At 40.2% G+C, this 18,365-nt stretch overlaps 2 protein-coding genes across 4 annotated transcripts in view; one reads left to right on the forward strand and one right to left on the reverse strand.

Moving 5' to 3' along the window:
• fbxl13 (F-box and leucine-rich repeat protein 13) overlaps window positions 1-18,365 on the forward strand; it is a 181,690-nt gene that overhangs the window by 89,172 nt on the left and 74,153 nt on the right. For 2 of the 3 annotated variants that reach the window (XM_059987209.1, XM_059987207.1), the window contains exons 11-12: window positions 9,973-10,074; window positions 15,463-15,515. In XM_059987209.1, coding sequence (XP_059843192.1) covers window positions 9,973-10,074; window positions 15,463-15,515 — 155 coding nt within the window. The remainder of the gene's footprint in view (window positions 1-9,972; window positions 10,075-15,462; window positions 15,516-18,365) is intronic. The other variant, XM_059987208.1, reaches the window with a different exon arrangement.
• The window catches only part of lrrc17 (leucine rich repeat containing 17), a 49,163-nt gene that overhangs the window by 17,280 nt on the left and 13,518 nt on the right, over window positions 1-18,365 (reverse strand). The window lies entirely within an intron of this gene.

Here is an 18,365-nt window from a genome sequence, read left to right on the forward strand (position 1 = left end):
GGCAGCGTTTTCGGGGGTGCTTTTCGAGTCTGCAGAAGTGACACTGCGTGGACTAGCGACTGGCAGCAGCCATGGTCGACTCACCGGTGGGTTGTGTGGACTTCACGGACTCGCGACTGGCAGCAGCTGAGGTCGATTCACCAGCGGGTTGCAGGGGCTGCAGCGACCACGGGGCCAGCGGGAGATCATGCACCTGGACAGCGTCAGCATCATGCAGAGCGGCCTCCAGCATGTCAGCCAGCCCGATCGCCGAATGTAAGGTAAGATTGGCGTGTTCAAGCAGCTGCTGGCGCACGTACACTGACCTGATCCCCATAACAAAGGCGTCTCTTATTAGCAGCTCCGCATGCTGTTCCGCCATCAGTCCCCTGCAGTCACAGGCCCGCACGAGTGTCTGTAGGGCCCGGACGAACTCAGCGCTTGACTCCCTGGCCCACTGTCGCCGTGTCACTAAGCGATGTCTTGCGTAGACGGTGTTCACCGGCCGCCAGTATTGTCTTTTGAGGGCATCCATCGCACCCTGGTAGTCTGTTTGGTCTCTGATCATGGAGTAGACCCTTGCACTGACTCTGGAGAGGAGAACCCTGCGCATTGTGGCAGGGTTGGTCATATGAATCTCCTCCAGGTATGATTCGAAGCATGTTAGCCAGAATTCGAAAGTGTCGCTGGCTTCCTGGGATTGAGGGTCCAGATCCAATCTGTTGGGTTGTAAAATGCTCTCCATGTTTTAAAATTGCTGCTAATAAAATTAATGCACCATCAATAACTCTCAGAGATGGGAGGTGAACAATAGGCTTTTATTAGCAGCAAAACGGAGCACGACATCTCGGAGACTGAGGGAGGAGCAGTTCCTCCAATCGCCTTTATACAGGGGTCTGTGGGAGGAGCCACAGGAGCAGTCAGCAGAGGGTCGTGTCCAGACAGGTATACATAGTTTACCACATCAACCCTTTCATTTCTTCTACTGAAGGTCATGACCATACATTTCCTTACACTGTATATCATCTGCCACTTCCTTGCCCATTCTCCTAAACTGTCTAAGTCCTTCTGTAGGTTTCCTCAAAACTACCTGCCCCTCCACCTATCTTCATATCATCTGCAAACTTTGCAACAAAGCCATCAATTCCATCATCCAAATCATTGACATATAACATAAAAATAATCAGAACCAACATAGACTGCAGAACACCACTAGTCACCAGCAACCAAACAGAAATGTCTCCCTTTATTCCCACTCTTTGCCACCTGCCAATCATGCTACTGCTTTATCCATGCTAGAATCTTTCCTGTAATACCATGGGCTCATAGCTCATGCCTCATGTGTGGCATCTTGTCAAAGGCCTTCTTAAAATCCAAGTTTGCAACATCAACCAAGACTCTTTTGTCTATCCTGCTTGCTATTTCTTCAAAAAATTCCAACAGATTTGTCAGGCAAGATTTTCCCTTGAGGAAATCATGCGGACTATGGCCTATTTTATCATGTACTTCCAAGTACCCCAAAACCACATCCTTAACATTCTTTCCAACTACTGAGGTCAGACTAACTGGCCTATAGTTTTCTTTCTTCTGCCTCTCTTCCTTTTTGAAGAATGGAGAGACTTTTGCAGTCTTGCAGTCTTTTGGATCCATTCCAGAATCTAGTGATTCTTGAAAGATCATTACCAATGCCTCCACAATCTCTTCAGACACCTCTTTCAGAACCCTGAGTGTACATCATCTTGTCCAGGTGACTTACCTACCTTCAGACCTTTAAGTATTCCAAGAACCTTCTCTCTAGTAATGGTAACATCACACACTTCATGACCCCTAACACTGCAACTTCCACCATATTTTTGGTGTCTTTGACAGTGAAGACTAATGCAAAATACTTATTCAGTTTGTCCGGCATTCCTTTGTCCCCTTTACTACCTTTCCAGCATTGTTTTCTAGCAGTCCAATATCCATTCTTGCCTCTCTTTTACACTTTTACGTATGTGAAGAATCTTTTAGTATCCTCTTTAATATTATTGGTTAGCTTACTTTCATATTCCATCTTTACTTTCTTAATGTTTTTTTTTAGTTGCTTTCTGTTAGTATTCAAAAGCTTCCCAATCCCCTAACCTCCCATTAACTTTTGCTCTATTATATGCCCTCTCTTTGGCTTTAATGTTGGCTTTGACTTTCCTTGTTAGCCATGGTTATCTGATCTTGCCTTTAAAACACTTCTTCCTCTTTGCATTCTGAATTGCTTCCAGAAATTCCAGCCATTGCTGCTCTGCAGTCATCCCTGCCAGTGTTCTTTTCCAATCAATTAGTGGCCAACTCCTCTTTCATGCTTCTGTAATTCCCTTTTCTCCACTGTAATGCTGATACATCTGACTTTAGCTTCTCCTTCTCAAATTTCAAGGTGAATTCAATCACATTATGTTCATTTGTCCCCAAGGGTTCTTTTACCTTAAGCTTTCTAATCAATTCCAGTTCATTGCACATCATACAATCCAGAATAGCTGGGCCCCTAGTAGGCTCCACCACAGGCTGCTCTATAACACCATCTCATAGGCACTTTAGAAATTCCTCCTCTTGCAATCCAGAACCAACCTGATTTTCCCAGTCTACCTGTATATTGAAATCCCCCATGACTATTGTAACATTGCCCCTTTGGCATGCATTTTCTATCTCCCGTTGTTACTTGTAGACCACATTCTTATTAATGTTTGGGTGTCTATATATAACTGCCTTCGGGGTCTTTTTATCCTTGCAGTTCCTTAGCTCTATCCATAATGATTTAATACCTTCTGACCATATGTCACTACTAATGATTTAATTTCATTTTTTACCAACAGAGCGATGCCACCCCCTCTATCTTCCTGCCTATCCTTTCGATACAATGTGTACCCTTGGCCATTTAGCTTTCAGCTATAATCTTCTTTCAGCTATGACTCAGTGATGCCTACAACATCATACTTGCCAATTTGTAACTGTGCTACAAGTTCATTGACTTTATTCTGTATACTGTGCATATTTAAATATATCACCTTTAATCCTGTATTCGCCTTTTTCGATTTTGTTCACCTTTTACATTGCAATTCATCCTTTTGCCTGCCATTTTGCCTTATTATCTGCCTCCTTGCTAGGAGTCTCACTACACGTTGCCTCTGTTTGTAAATCAACTACCTCATCTTCAGCACTATCACCCTGATTCCCATCCCCTTGCCAAATTCCTTTTAAATCCACCCAAACAACTCTAGCCTACCTGTCTGCAAGGATATTGGACCTCCTTGGGTTCAGGTGTAACTTGTCCCTTTTAAATAGGTTGTTTCTTCACCAGAAGAGATCCCAATGATCCATAAATCTGAACTCCTGTCCCTGCACCAATTCTTCAGTCATGCATTCACCTGCCAAATCATCTTATTCTTTCCCTCACTGGTACGTGGCACAGGCAGCAATCCAGAGATTACTACCTTGAGGTCCTGTTTCTCAGCTTTCTACCTAGCTCCCTAATATCTCTCTTCAGGGCATCCCTCACCTTGTCAACCTATGTTATTGGTGCCAATATGCACTAAGACTTCTGATACCAAGATATCTAAGATATCCTGATCCAGGCACCAGGGAGGCAACATACCATCCAAGCTATGAACTTATACCTCAAGACCTCTGCCATTTACTCTATATGTTCCATAAGAATTTAACTTCCTTAAGTGCATTACCTCACTAAATTGTAGGAAATATGCATTACAATGATCTCAAACAGAGAATTTTGCTATCATTGACAGCCACAGAAAAACAGCTGTTTGTTAAGCTGTTTGTACTCTGAGTAAATCTCTACTCAAAACTGCATAATTTCAGGAACAAATGTGTACCTTTATAAGCACCTGTAGTGAACCTAATCTCGTTTCAGATCAATTTCAGGAATTATGGAGCACCTGAAACAAAATTTGTTTCATACTTTTTTCCATGTTGTACAGGCATGGGAAAAAGACCATTGCAAAGAGATCCATATTTCCTCAATTCCATTTACACTCTAGCAGCCTGAAGATTAAATTACAGTATAAATTGAAAATGAGTGATGCTATTAATAAAAAACAGAACTACTTTTTAAATCTAAATTATTTGTAGGAATTTGCAAGGGACTGTCATCATTGTAAGAGTGTATAAATGTTTTATGATGTAACTTTTACTAAAAAGACCAGCATTGAATATATTTTCCTCAAGAAAGTGACAATGAAGTACCATATTGAAGCGCTATAGTCATTGTAGGATCAAAGAACTGTTACCGTGCAGGAAATCATTGGGCTCATTATCTATCCTGCTCATGGCTCAGCAATCCTATCATTCTTCCTCACAACTCTTTCTTAATAGCCTAGAAAATTATTCTTTCTCAAGTGCCTAAAAAATTATTCTTTGAAGGCAATGATTGATTCTGTTTCCATTTCCCCTACAGGCAACAAATTCCAAATCATAACCGCATAGAATATGAAAAAGCTCATTCTCACATTCCTCTTGTAACATTTGCCCCAAATTTTAAGTCTGTGTTTCTGGTACTTAACCGCATATTAATATGAAAATATTCCCTCAGTTTACTCCACCTAAACTACTCTTGTATATATTTACCAAACTTACACATTATGGAGAACAATCCAGATTTTCTGGTTTAGTCCTATAGATAAAATGATCATCCTAACAAATACTTTCTACTCTCTCCCTAGGATCTTTACATTGTAAATCCTCTTGCAAACTCCATGGATCTGTTCTTATTTCTCCTTACTTTCTGTGCTGTGTTTCACTTAACACTTTCCTGTCCTGAATTTCATTTGACACTCATCCAATCAGCTAACCCATGTGTCTTCTTTAGTTATTTATTCTGAAGGTTCTCCCATGTTATTAGGTGGAATTTTAGCCCTGCAACAATCAGAGTCAGGATAATATGGAACTTGCAGGTATGTGTTTGTGGCGACAGAGCTGGAGATTTTGATGAATACAGTTGAGCAAACCATGTTCCATTGCTGCAATGCATTTTGTAGCTGTGGTGCACTGATAGCCAAGGGAATTAATATTCAGGTTGATGGATGGAGTGTGAGTCAACAACAGTCTGCTTTGTTGCAGATGTTGTCGAGCCTCCTGACTTTATGAAACTATTTGTAAAAAAAAGTACTAGTAATGTTCCTGACATGTGCCTTGCAGATGATGGAAGGCTTAAGTACTTAAGAGATGAATAATAATGCTGTAGGATGCTCAGTCTTCAAGTTGCTTTTCTAGCTATAGTTTTTATGTAGCTGGTCTAGTTAAATTGTAGGTAAAAGGTGACTACTAGCCTCCTCCAGAATGTTATTGGAGAGGATTTGTTAACACCAATGCCACTGAGTGTGAAGGGAAGGCCTCTTAGTGGGAAATGATAATTGTAATGAAAATACTGCTTTCCACTTCCCTTTTAGAAGCAGCGAGAAAAGAGCATGTCCTGAGTGGTGGGGATCCCAGATGATGAATGTTTCTTTGCTAGGACAATGCTTCGTGTAGATGTGCTCAGTGGTGGGGAGGGCTTTACCTGTGATGGACTGAGCTGTATTCAATACTTTTTATAGGATTTTCTGTTGAAGGATATTGCTGTTTCCATACCAGGCTGTAATGTACTGTTGTAACTATATGTTAACTATATGTAACTATGTGGTTTTGTGTAGGTCTTGTAGCTTTAGTTTTTGGTTTGTTGGATGGTAGAGTTGGTCTGCTGATTTGGTGTGTCTGGGTAGTCTTGTTTTGTCTGGTGGATTTGGAGCACCTTTCTGGGGAATGCGCTAAGATGGTAGCTCAATATTACTACGCAGCAGCCTCTCCAGACTCTGGATTTGGGGATTGCCAAATGTTATGTGGATTTTCTGGTGTAGTCTGTTTTGTTGTGTGCTTTTGTGATATCATTCTGGAGGATCGTTGTTTCGTTTTTTAACTGCATTGCAGTTGTGGTTTCTAAATGACAATAAACCGAAATACAATTCAATTCAATGCAGCCAATCAATATACCCTCCACTACACATCTATAGACGTCTGTCAAAGTTTCTAATGGTCTGTGCTGAACCATTTAAACTGCCTTCTCCCATCAACCTGCAATGAGACCATAGTCTTCCATACCTCTAACATCCATGTACCTATCCAAACTTCTCTTGAACGTTGAAATCAAGCTTTTGTGCATCACTTGGTCTGGCAGGTCATTCAACACTCTCACAACCCTCTGAGTGAAGAAAGTTTCCTTCATGTTCCCCTTAAACTTTTCGCCATTCATCCTTAACCCATGACCTCCATTTGTAGTCCCACCCAGCTTCAGTGGAAAAAGCCTACTTGCATTTACCCTAACTATACCCTCATAATTTTGTATACTCATATAAAAATTTCCTTTCAATCTTCTACATTCCAGGAATGAAGTCCAAACTATTCAATCTTTCCTCATAATTCTGGCCTTCCAGTCCTAGCAACATCCTTGTAAATTTTCTCTGTACTCTTTCAACCTGATTTACATCTTTCCTGGAGGTAGGTGCCCAAAAATGCACACAATACTCCAAATTAGATCTCACCAATGTCTTGTACAACTTCAACATAGCACCCCATCTCCTGTACTCAATACTCTGATTTATGAAGACCAATGTGCTAGAAGATTTCTTTACCATCCAATCAACCTGTTACACTACTTTCAATGAAATACAGACCTGTATTCTGAGATTCCTTTGTCCCACTGCACTCCCCTGTCCCCTACCATTCACTGTGTAAGACATAGCATAGTTGGTCCTACCGAAGTACAACACCTTGCATTTGTCTACATTAAATTTCATCTGCCATTTTTCAGCCCATTTTTCCGGCTGGTCCAGATCCCACTGCAAGCCATGACAGTCTTCCTCACTGTCACTACACCCCCTAATCTTAGTGTCATCTGCAGATTTGCCGATCCAGTTAACCACATTATCATCCAGATCATGGATATAGATGACAAACAACACTGGGCCCAGCACCAATCCCTGAGGCACTCCACTAGTCACAAGCCTTCAGTCAGAGAGGCAACCATCTACTACCACTCTTTGGCTTCTCCCACAAAGTCAATGTCTAATCTAATTTACTACCTCATCTTGAATGCCGAGCCAAACCTTCTTGACCAACCTCCCATGAAGGACCTTATCAAATGCCTTGCTAAAATCCATGTAGACAGCATCCACTGCCTTGCCTTTATCAACGTTCCTGGTAACTTACTCAAAAAATCTATAAAATTGGTTAGACACGACCTACCAAGCATGAGGCCTTGTTGACTATCCTTAATCAGTCTATATCTGCCCAGATCCTCATATAGCCAGTCCCTTAGAATACCTTCCAATAATTTTCCCATTACTGATGTCAGGCTCATCGGTCTATTATTTCCTGGTTTATTTTTAGAGCCTTTCTTAAATAGCAGAACAACATTGGCTTTGCTCCAATCCTCTGGTAAATATTTCTGCTAGGGGCCTGGGAGATTATGTACTTGCCTCCCACAAGGTCTTAGGGAACACTTTGTCAGGTCCTGGGAATTTATCCACCCTAATTTGCCTCAATGCAGTAAACACTTCCTTCTCTGTAATCTGTATAGGGTCCATGAAGTTGATGTCGCTTTACCTCACCTTTATAGATTCCATGTCCGTCCTTTGAGTAAATACAGATGCCAATAATTAATTCAAGATCTCCCCCATCTCGTTTGGCTCCATGCATGAATTTCCATTGTGATCTCACAGAGTACCAATTTTGGCCCTTACAATCCTTTTTCTGTTAGTATATCTGTAGAATCCCTTGGGATTCTCCTTCACCTTATCTGCTAGGGCAATCTCATGCAGTCTTATTCCTCCGGATTTCTTATTTGATCCTACCTGCCTATGTCTGCTAGGCACCTCCTATTTTTTCCTTAACCACCGCCTCAGTATCTCTTTTAAACCAAGGTTCCCTATACTTGTTGTCTTTACCTTTTATTCTGACAGTCTCATACAAGCTTTGTACTCTCAAAACTTCACTTCTGAAGGCCTCCCACTTACCAAGTACACTTTTGCCAGAAAGAAGCCTGTCCAAATCTATACTTCTCTCCAATTTTGAATCTCAGCCCGCAGTCCAGCTCTATCTTTTTCCATATTTACTTTGAAACTAATGGCATTGTGATCACTAGATGCAAAATGTTCCCTACACAAACTTCTTTCTCCTGCCCTGTTTCATTCCCTCATAGCAGATCAAGTATCACACACTCTCTTGTTGGGACTTCTACATACTGATTAAGGAAACTTTCCGGAACACATTTGACAAACTCTATCCCATCTAGTCCCTTTATTGTATGGGACTCCCACTCAATGTGTGGAAAGTTAAAATCACCTACTATAACAACCTTATGTTTTTTTTCTTGCAACACTCCACAACCTCTCTACAAATCTAAATCCCTCAGACTGTTTGGTGCTCTGTTATATAATCCCATTAATGTGGTCATACCTTTCATATTGCTCAGTTCCACCCATGACACCCCATGAGTTGAGTTCTCCAGTCTGTCCTGACTGAGCACAGCCATGATATTTTCCCTGACTAGTATCACTACCCCTCTTCCTTTAATCCCTCCCGCTCTCTCACATTTAAAACAATGGACCCCTGGATTTTTGACAAGCCAATCCTGCCCTTCCGGCAACCAAATCTCACTGATGGTTACAATATCATAATTCCAGGTGTTGATCCATGCCCTGGGCTAATCTAATCCCTATGATACTTCTTGCATTGAAATATATGCACCTCAGGACATAGTCACACCATACTCAACTTTTTGATTCTTAACTTTGTCTGATTTCTTAACAACATCTTTCTGCACAACTTCTCTATTATTGTTCTGACACTCTGGTTCCTATCCCTCTGCAACTCTAGTTTAAACCCCACTCCGCCGGCCTGTACAGCACTAGCAAACCTTTCCACTGGGATATTAGTCCCTTCCATTTCAGGGTTAAACAGTCTCTCCTGTACAGGTCCCACCTACCCTGGAGGAGAGCCCAATGATCCAAAAATCCATTGCCCTCTCTCCTACACCAATTCCTTAGCTGCATATTAAACTGTATAATCTTCCTATTTCTGATCTCACTAGCATGTGGCATGGGTAACAATCCTTATATCACAACCCTGGAGGTCCTGCTCTTTAACTTGGCATGTAACTCCCTGAACTCACTTTGCAGGACCTCCATGCTTTTTCAACCTATGTAATTGGTATCAATATGGACCATGACCTCTGGCTGTTCACTCTCTCACTTAAGAATTACACTTAGCATCTTATGCTAAGTGTAACTTTTGCCTGTGCAGAGTATTCTCTCTGTTGTGGGCTCTGGTGGGTGGAGGGTGATTTTAGATGCATATCATAATTATACTGAGTTAAATACTGTATGTAATTAGTTTTGCTACAATAAGTGTATGGGACACTGGAAAAATGTTGAATTTCCCCTTGGGGATGAATAAAGTAACTATCTATCTATCTATCTATTCCCTGAATGCCTATTGACCAGTTCTTTTGGGGCTCTTGGTGCCACATTTATTCACCTGGACACGGTGCAAAGCTGCGGACTCGTGACACAGCCGGTAAGCCAGAGGGTCATCATGGCTTCTGGATTGCATTCCACAGACATCCGGGGGGGGGCAGGGGGAGGGTGTTGTGTAGTGACATTGGTGGTGCAGGGCACAGAATATCGGGACTTTGCGTTACTGGTCATGCCTCAACTGTGTGCCCCTGTGCTATTGGGGCTCGACTTCCAGAGCCACCTGAAAAGTGTGGCAATGGAGTATGATGGGCCCCTGCCACCAATCACTGTCAGAAATCCTCAGTTTTGTGGGGCTTCGTCATATACCCTGCTACTTTTTAAATTTTAAAAAATTTATTTATTAAAATTTTAAGAGAATTACATAAAATGAATAGAATATTAGAATAGTGAAAAATTAATATTGACCTTCCCCCCTCCCCTTAACCCTCCCCCCCCTTAGATCCCTATCTGGGAAAAAAAGAAAAGAAAAAAGAAAGAAAGAAGAAAGATAGAAAGATTGCCTGGCTATCGGAGGATCCCCACATGCTCCATGGAGTTTTAAGTAACTTTAGTTTTTATTTTCCCCAAATAACTTATAATTTTATCTTCAAAGGACCTATATATTTAATCCTATCTTTTGTAGATAGGAGTGCCAAATTTTCAAAAATATATTCATTTCTTAAATTATAAGTTATTTTTAAAGTGGAATGCAGCTATATATTTCATTATTCCAATGATCCATAGTTAAATATGAATCTGATTTCCAAGTAACTGCAATAGCTTTTTTGGCTACTGCCAATGCAATTTTTATAAATTTTTTGGGATATTTATTCAATTTAGGTTTCGGTATTATCCCTTCAATATCACCTAATAAAAATAATATTGGGCAATGTGGGAGTTGTATTCCAATAACTTGTTCCAGTAAAAGTCTTAAATTTATCTAAAAAGGTTAAATTTTAAAACAAGACCAAGTAAAATGTAAAAAGGTACCAATTTCTTGATTACATCGAAAACATTGGTCAGATAAATTTGAATTTAATCTATTTATTTTCTGTGGTGTTGTGTATAATTGATATAAAAATTATATTATACTAATCTAAGTCAGACATTTATTGTGTTTATTATACTATCAAGACATAGTCTTGACCAATTTTTTTCATCAATTTTAATATTCAAATCAGTTTCCCATTTTTGTCTTGATTTATGAATTCCTGGTTTAATTGTCTGTTTTTGAATCAAATTATACATACAAGATGTTAATTTTTTAATTTTTCCTTTTTGAATTAAGATTTCTATTTCATTAGGTTTTGGCATTAACATTGTTTGACCCCATTTATCTCGTAAATAGGCCTTTAATTGAAAATAACAGAAAAGAGTGTTATTTGATATTTTATATTTATTTTTTAATTGATCAAGTGACATCAATATACCTCCTTCAAAACAGTCACCTATATATCTGATCCCTTTTTGAAACCAGTTATGTAAAAGTTGATTATCCATTGTAAAAGGAATAAGCCTATTTTGAATTAAGGTTCTTTTTGCTAATAAGGATTTCTTTATTTCATCGTCCATATTTACCTTATTCCATAAATCAATCAAATGTCTTAATATAAGAGATTCTTTCTTTTCCCGTATCCATTTGGATTCCCATTTATATATAAAATCTTCTGGTATATTTTCTCCTATCTTATCTAGTTCTATTCTAATCTAATCCATGCCGGTTTTTCTTCATCAAAAAAAGATGCAATAAATCTAAGTTGATTTGCTTTGTAATAATTCTTAAAATTTGGAAGTTGTAACCCTCCTGAATCAAATTTACATGTCAATTTTTCCAACGATATTCTTGACATCTTTCCTTTCCAAAGAAACTTGCTCACACATTTATTCAATTCTTGAAAAAACTTCTGGGGCAGTTGTATTGGTAATGTTTGGAATAAATATTGTAATCTAGGAAATATATTCATTTTTACAGCATTAACTCTACCTATTAATGTTATTGGTAACATCATTCATTTATCAAGATCTTCTTTTATTTTTTTCAATAATGGCAAATAATTTAGTTTATATAAATTCTTTATATCATTATCGACTCTTATACCTAAGTATTTTATACAATTTGTCGGCCATCTAAATTGAGTTACTAGTCGACATTGACTATAATCTCCCTTGGTAAGGGGTAAAATTTCACTTTTATCCCAGTTTACTTGATGCCCTGATATTTTCCCATATTCTTCCAATCTAAAAGATAATTTTTGCAATGATTGCATTGGGTTTGTTAAACAAATCAGAACATCATCAGCAAATAAATTAACCTTATATTCTTCTTGGTTAACTCTGAAGCCCACAATATCTGAGTCCGTTCTAATTATTTCAGCTAATGGTTCTATCGCCATTACAAATAGGGCAGGTGATAAGATCCCTCCCCCACTGCTGTTTGCCAACCTGATCCCCGACTGTAAACCTGTGGCAACTAAAACCAGGAGGTACAGCGCGGGGTCAGGGCCTTCATTAAGTCAGAGGTGCAGCGGCTGCTCGGGGAGGGGATCATTGAGCCAAGCACAAGTCCTTGGAGGGTTCAATACCAGAGGATATCCTTTTAAAGTGAGGGATGGAAAGTTCAGGGGAGATGTCAGAGGTATGTTGTATTACACAGAAAGCAGTAGGATGCCTGGAATGCACAGCCAGGGTCTGATACAGTAGGGACACTTATTCCTTAGATAGGCAAATGACAGAAAGAAGAATGTAGGGTTATAGGCTTTGCAGGACAGAAGGGATGGATTGGTCATGGAGTATGTTTATATAGGTTGGCACTCATTGTAGGCTGAAGGGCCCATATTCTACGTACTAATTTTCCCTTCCCCCCCGCTTAATTTAGCAATGGATTACAAGCGCCTGTTTGCTCAATCATCAATATCCAAACTTCATATCTATCCTCCCTCCTTATAACGCATAATTCTCACTTACATAACAACTACCACTGGGCTCCCACATTGTTCTGACATCTTCCCCTTACAAGAAATCTGTTTGATATATGCAGCTAAGCAATGGAATGTATATGACAAAACCTTTAATGAACTTTGGAGAGCATATCAGCTGATCACTAAACATAGCAGAACAGTTGAATAAGGCAATTAAAGAAGTACATGTTATGCTTTTCTTTATTAACATAGAATAAGCACAGGAAAGTTATATTAAACTGCACAGCACCGGTTAGATAACAGTTTGAGTGTGGCATAGAATTCTACCCCAGATTGTGGGCTCTCTCTGGGTTACAACAGGGTTCCATTCCTGAGAACTGCTCATAACTTGAAGAGTTTGCAAGTCAAAAGTTGCAGCCCTGCAGCGGCCTGCAAATGCATCTCACTCTAATCCCAAATACTCATTCATATGTACAGGCAGTGATCATTCAGAGAGGACATATACAGTGAAGATGCACTGGATATTTACAGTACAAGGATTTTGCCAGGTTTGGAAAATTGCAGGTCTGAAGAAATACTAGATAAGCTAAGATTATTATTAGAAGAAAGGGTTCTGAGGGGACACGTTGTACAAAAGTGTATAAAATTATGGGGTACCAAATCATAAACACAAGAGATTCTGCAGATGCTGGAAATCCAAAGCAACACACACAAAATGGTGGAGGAACTCAGCAGATTAGACAATATCTATGGAGATGAATAAATAGCTGACATTTTGGGGTGAGAACCTTCTTCAGGCTGGAAGGGAAGGGGAAATGGAGTAAATAGAAATGATTATTTCCTTTTGGTAGAGGAGCCATAAACCAGGGAGAATAAATTTAAAGCAATAGAGAGAAGAGAATGAAATAAATTTCACTTGGAAAATGGTAAGGTTCTGGAATTTGCTGTCTGAGAATACTTAGATGTGTAACAGAAAAACAGTAACTTTGATTTGTTATATGTATAAGTTTACAAATTAATTTCATGCTCTATAAATTGTTATGAGACAGTTAAAATTAGATTTTTTTGTTTGCGTCGTTAGATCATTCTTGCTACTTTCAAGATTTCATCAAAATGGCTATTGCCAACCATAATGCCTACCTAGCAAGCCCCAATTTCCTGTGTTTGGTCCATAGCCCTCTGAACTCCATCCCTTTATGTACCTGTCTTAAGTGTTTCTTAAATGATACTAATCCTCTAATTAGCACTTGCAAATCTCCGAGTCAGTATAATGGTCCTCCTCCATTTCAGGTTCTGAGATAGATCACCCCCTCTCAGAACAGATCCCAATGATCCGAACTTGAATCCCTGCCTAATGCACCAGCTGCTTAGCCATGCGTTCATCTGGTTTATCCTTCTATTTCTGACATCTCTAGCACATGGCACTAGGAGCAACCTGGAGATCACTACCCTTGAGATTCTGCTTCCTAACTTCTTACCTAACTCCCAAAACTCATTCTACAGGAATTCCTCTCTTGTTCTATCAGTACAATTTGTATCAATATGCAAAATCACTCTGACTGTTCACTACTACCTCTGGAGAATTTTCTGCAGCCACTCAGAAACATCTTTGACCTTGCCATGTGGAGGCAACACACCACCCTGATGTCTCTTCTGTGGCCTCAGAATCTCCTGTCTTCTGCCACCCCCCCCCCACCCCACCACTGGGTCTCTTATCATTATTGCCCTGTTTGAATGCACCCTTCCCTCTGTGTCTTAGGCTAGTCACAGTGTCAGAGACTTAACTATTGCTGCTAGCCCGTGGGGAACATCCTCCTAAACATTTCCCAAGGAGATATACCTGTTTGTGAGGTAAATGGCCATGGGGGAACCGTGCCCTAACTGCCTGCTCTCCTTATTTTTCCTTGTGGTCATCCATTTGTCTGAAGCCATTCCACTGCTCTAACTGCTATCCTGCCTAGATTGAGTCAAGTGATATGGATAAACAGTGGTGTTGATGAATCCAAACAATGGAGATCATTCAATTCTTTTAGTACCTTTCTTTGAGTTTAATGAACACTTTTGCATTCCTTCAGACTACAGAATCCTAGACGCCAAGTAAAGATGGATTAGTAGGTGGGAGTTCAGTTACTTAGGAAAATTATCTTACCAATTTTGTTGGAATCTAACTATTTAATTGAACCCAGTCTTTTGCATGCACATTCCTATTCATAGAAAAGCTCAAGAAATTCAGGGCAATATCAAAGGCTTAGAAGCCCAACAATCTGAATGTACTCTCAAAATACTTTTACTTTTTCATTTTTTCAGTAAATTTTCTTTTGCTTCCTTTAGAGGCCTCATTAAAGTTTTAACCATCGACCTCAATCTCATCTCAATTAATCTCACTTGATACTTCTGTCTACTATCACTACTCTAGCAAATGAAAGCAAATCCTAGATTCAATTAAGTCCAAACAGTAGGAGTACCCACGATATTCAAATGGATTCTAATTTGTTCATTCATCAGTTGTGGATCTTCATAGGCCCTGATGTAATCAGTTCCACCCTCAGTCCACTTGCTATGTATAGTACTAAGAAAGACCTGCTGTTACATGTAAAGAGATAAAGCCATTCAATGCATGGCATGAAAAACAACCAGCTTAATGCTGAGCATTAAGCGCACATTTCAACCAGTCTTACACATTCCAGTTATTTATTCTCCCCACATTAGTTTCTCACTAGACTTTATCTCTCACCCACATTTTATCAACAGTTTGCATTGGTCACTTAATGTATGAACCTGCCTATCTTTGAGATATGGGAGGAAGCTAGGTATTCAGAGGGAACTGAAGTGGTCAGAAGAAAAATGTAGAAACTCTACTTAGACAGCACCAGAGGTCAGCATAGAACTTATAGATCATAGATCTACAAGCTGCACCAGTTTGCCACCTAGATCCTGCATTATATATATAAAATGTAAATGTACATATATTTTTCCACAATATATAAAATTAAGTGTTTTGAATAATTCTTTAATATCTATTTCTATTTCAGGTGGCTGCCGAAACTTACAAGATCTAAATTTATCTGAATGTAAAAATGTAACCGTAAGTAACGTAGTACCATAGTAACACTGGCTCGTTTGGCTGTATTCATGAGTACTCATATATGGCTAAATGACAATTAAACTTGAACTGAATTGAAGTTTCAAAACTTCTTGCTCAAATGTGGGGTACTGTCTAGCTCAACTTGCCAGAACTTAAATATGGAGGAAATTTTAACCACATCTCGTCCATTTGCTTGGTTGATCAAAATACTCTGAGCAAGTAGTTAAAATGGAGAAGCCCCAATTCCTGCTCCACTGGCATTGACTTTAAAATTTACTGCTGCTTATGTTATGCTTGAGGCAACTGCCAGATGAGTACAAAATGACATTTATCTGGTTGTGGACTTCAGGAAAGGTAAGATGAAGGAACACAAACAAATCCTCATAGAGGGATCAGAAGAGGAGAGAGTGAGCAGCTTCAAGTTCCTGCTGTTAACATCTCTGAGGATCTAACCTGGTCCCAACATATCGATGTAGTTATAAAGAAGGCAACACAGTGGCAATACTTCATTAGGAGTTTGAAGAGATTTGGCATGTCAACAAATACACTCAAAAACTTCTATGGTTGGATCGTGGAGAGCATCCTGACAGGCTGCATCATTGGTATGGAGGGGCTATTGCACAGGACCAAAAGAAGCTGCAGAAGGTTGTAAATCTAGTCAGCTCCATCTTGGGTGCTAGCCTACAAAGTACCCAGGATATCTTTAGGGAGCAGTGTCTCAGAAAGGCAGCATCCATTATTAAGGACCTCCAACACACAGGCATGCCCTTTTCTCACTGTTACCATCAGGCAGGAGATACAGAAGCCTGAAGGCACACACTCAGTGATTCAGAACAGCTTCTTTTCCTCTGCCATCCGATTCCTAAATGGACATTGAATCTTTGGACACTACCTCATTTTTAAAAAAATATACAGTATTTCTGTTTTTGCATGTCTTTTTTAATCTGTTCAATATACATAATTGTTTACTTGTTTATTTATTATTATTATTATTTTTTTCTCTGCGCTAGATCATTGAACTGCTGCTGCCAAGTTAACAAATTTCACGTCACATGCTGGTGATAATAAACCTGATTCTGATTCTGATTCTAAATCTAATTATCCCACCATACCAATGATAACCTGATCTTGGTTTCAATTTGGTCCCAAACAAGGAAGCTACAGTGCGTTTTCATAGAACATAGAACATAGAAAACCTACAGCACAATACAGGCCCTTCGGCCCACAAAGTTGTGCCGAACATGTCCCTACCGTAGAAATTACTAGGCTTACCTATAGCCCTCTATTTTTCTAAGCTCCATGTGCCTATCCAAAAGTCTCTTAAAAGGCCCTATCGTATCCCCCTCCACCCACCATTGCCAGCAGCCCATTCCACGCACTCACCACTCTCTGAGTAAAAAATGTACCACTGACATCTCCTCTGTACCTACTCCTCAGCATCTTAAACCTGTGCCCTCTTGTGGCAACTATTTCAGACCTGGGAAAAAGCCTCTGACTATCCACACGATCAGTGACTCTCATCATCTCATATACCTCTGTCAGGTCATCTCTCATCCTCCGTCGCTCCAAGGAGAAAAGGCCGAGTTCACTCAACCTATTCTCATAAGGCATGCTCCCCAATCCAGGCAACATCCTTGTAAATCTCCTCTGCACCATTTCTATGGCTTTCACCTCCTTCCTGTAGTGAGGCGACCAGAACTGAGTCCAGTACGCCAAGTGGGGTCTGACCAGCGTCATATACAGCTGCAACACTACCTCTCAGCTCCTAAATTCAATTCCATGATTGATGAAGGCCAATACACCATATGCCTTCTTAACCACAGAGTCAACCTGCGCAGCTGCTTTGAGCGGACTATGGACTCAGACCCCAAGATCCCTTAGATCCTCCACACTGCCAAGAGTCTTACCATTAATACTATTTAAGGGGGTTTCTTCTTTGTATTGGGGTTTCTTCTTTCTTTATGTTACTACGTGCGTTAATCAAAATGGCTTCTTTGTTTTGTTAAAAATAGGAATGCTTCTTTGTTATGATAAGTGCTTTCTCTTGCAGCTTGTTTGGGTTAAAATTTACTGATAACGAGAATTGTATTCATTAACCAATTGGGATGGAGGTTATTCCTTCTTGTGGGTCTGTAAGCTAGTGTTGGCAGGCTTTTGGGGCGGCGACACGAGGGGGAGAGAGAGAGAGAGAGAGAGAGAGAGGATGCAATGCTGTAAGCTGGGTGACGGAATGGACCCCGAGCGTGGGTCCGAGGCTAGGATTTTCGGTGAGGAGAGGAGATGAAGACAGGCGTGCCGGGGCTGCTTGGTTGATTACTTTGGGTGGTCCTGAGCTACGAGACGAGGAGGTTTGAGGGGATCGCATGGTGGCCGGAAGACTTCGTTAATTGAGCTCCAGTGGTTGTGCACGAAGTAGCACTTTGATAAGTTTTGGCGCCTTTTCTTTATTTTCTTTTCCTTCATATATACTGTATCGTTATTAGTCACTCAGTTCTAATAAGATCTATAAAGTGTAACCATATGGTGTACTGTCTGTTATCTGGTGGGGTGGGGACATCACACAGCATCCACACAAGCTGATTACCCAGTCTGACGAGGCCGAAGGCTGCTCCCCCTAGACGGCAGCGAGCTGAGCGAGCCTAAGGCGTGCCAGGGGATTACACTATATTCTGCCATCATATTTGACCTACCAGAATGAACCACTTCACACTTATCTGGGATGAACTCCATCTGTCATGTCTGGTCCATGAAATCCGCGTTCCAGTTCACGGTCCTGTCCTTGGACTCCGGACTCAGAGTCTTCTGGCTGTCCGTTGTTTCAGTTGGGCTTAATCACAGGCACCTGATTCT

The sequence above is a fragment of the Hypanus sabinus genome, chromosome 13 (genome assembly GCF_030144855.1).
Source record: "Hypanus sabinus isolate sHypSab1 chromosome 13, sHypSab1.hap1, whole genome shotgun sequence".
Lineage (NCBI taxonomy): Eukaryota > Metazoa > Chordata > Chondrichthyes > Myliobatiformes > Dasyatidae > Hypanus > Hypanus sabinus.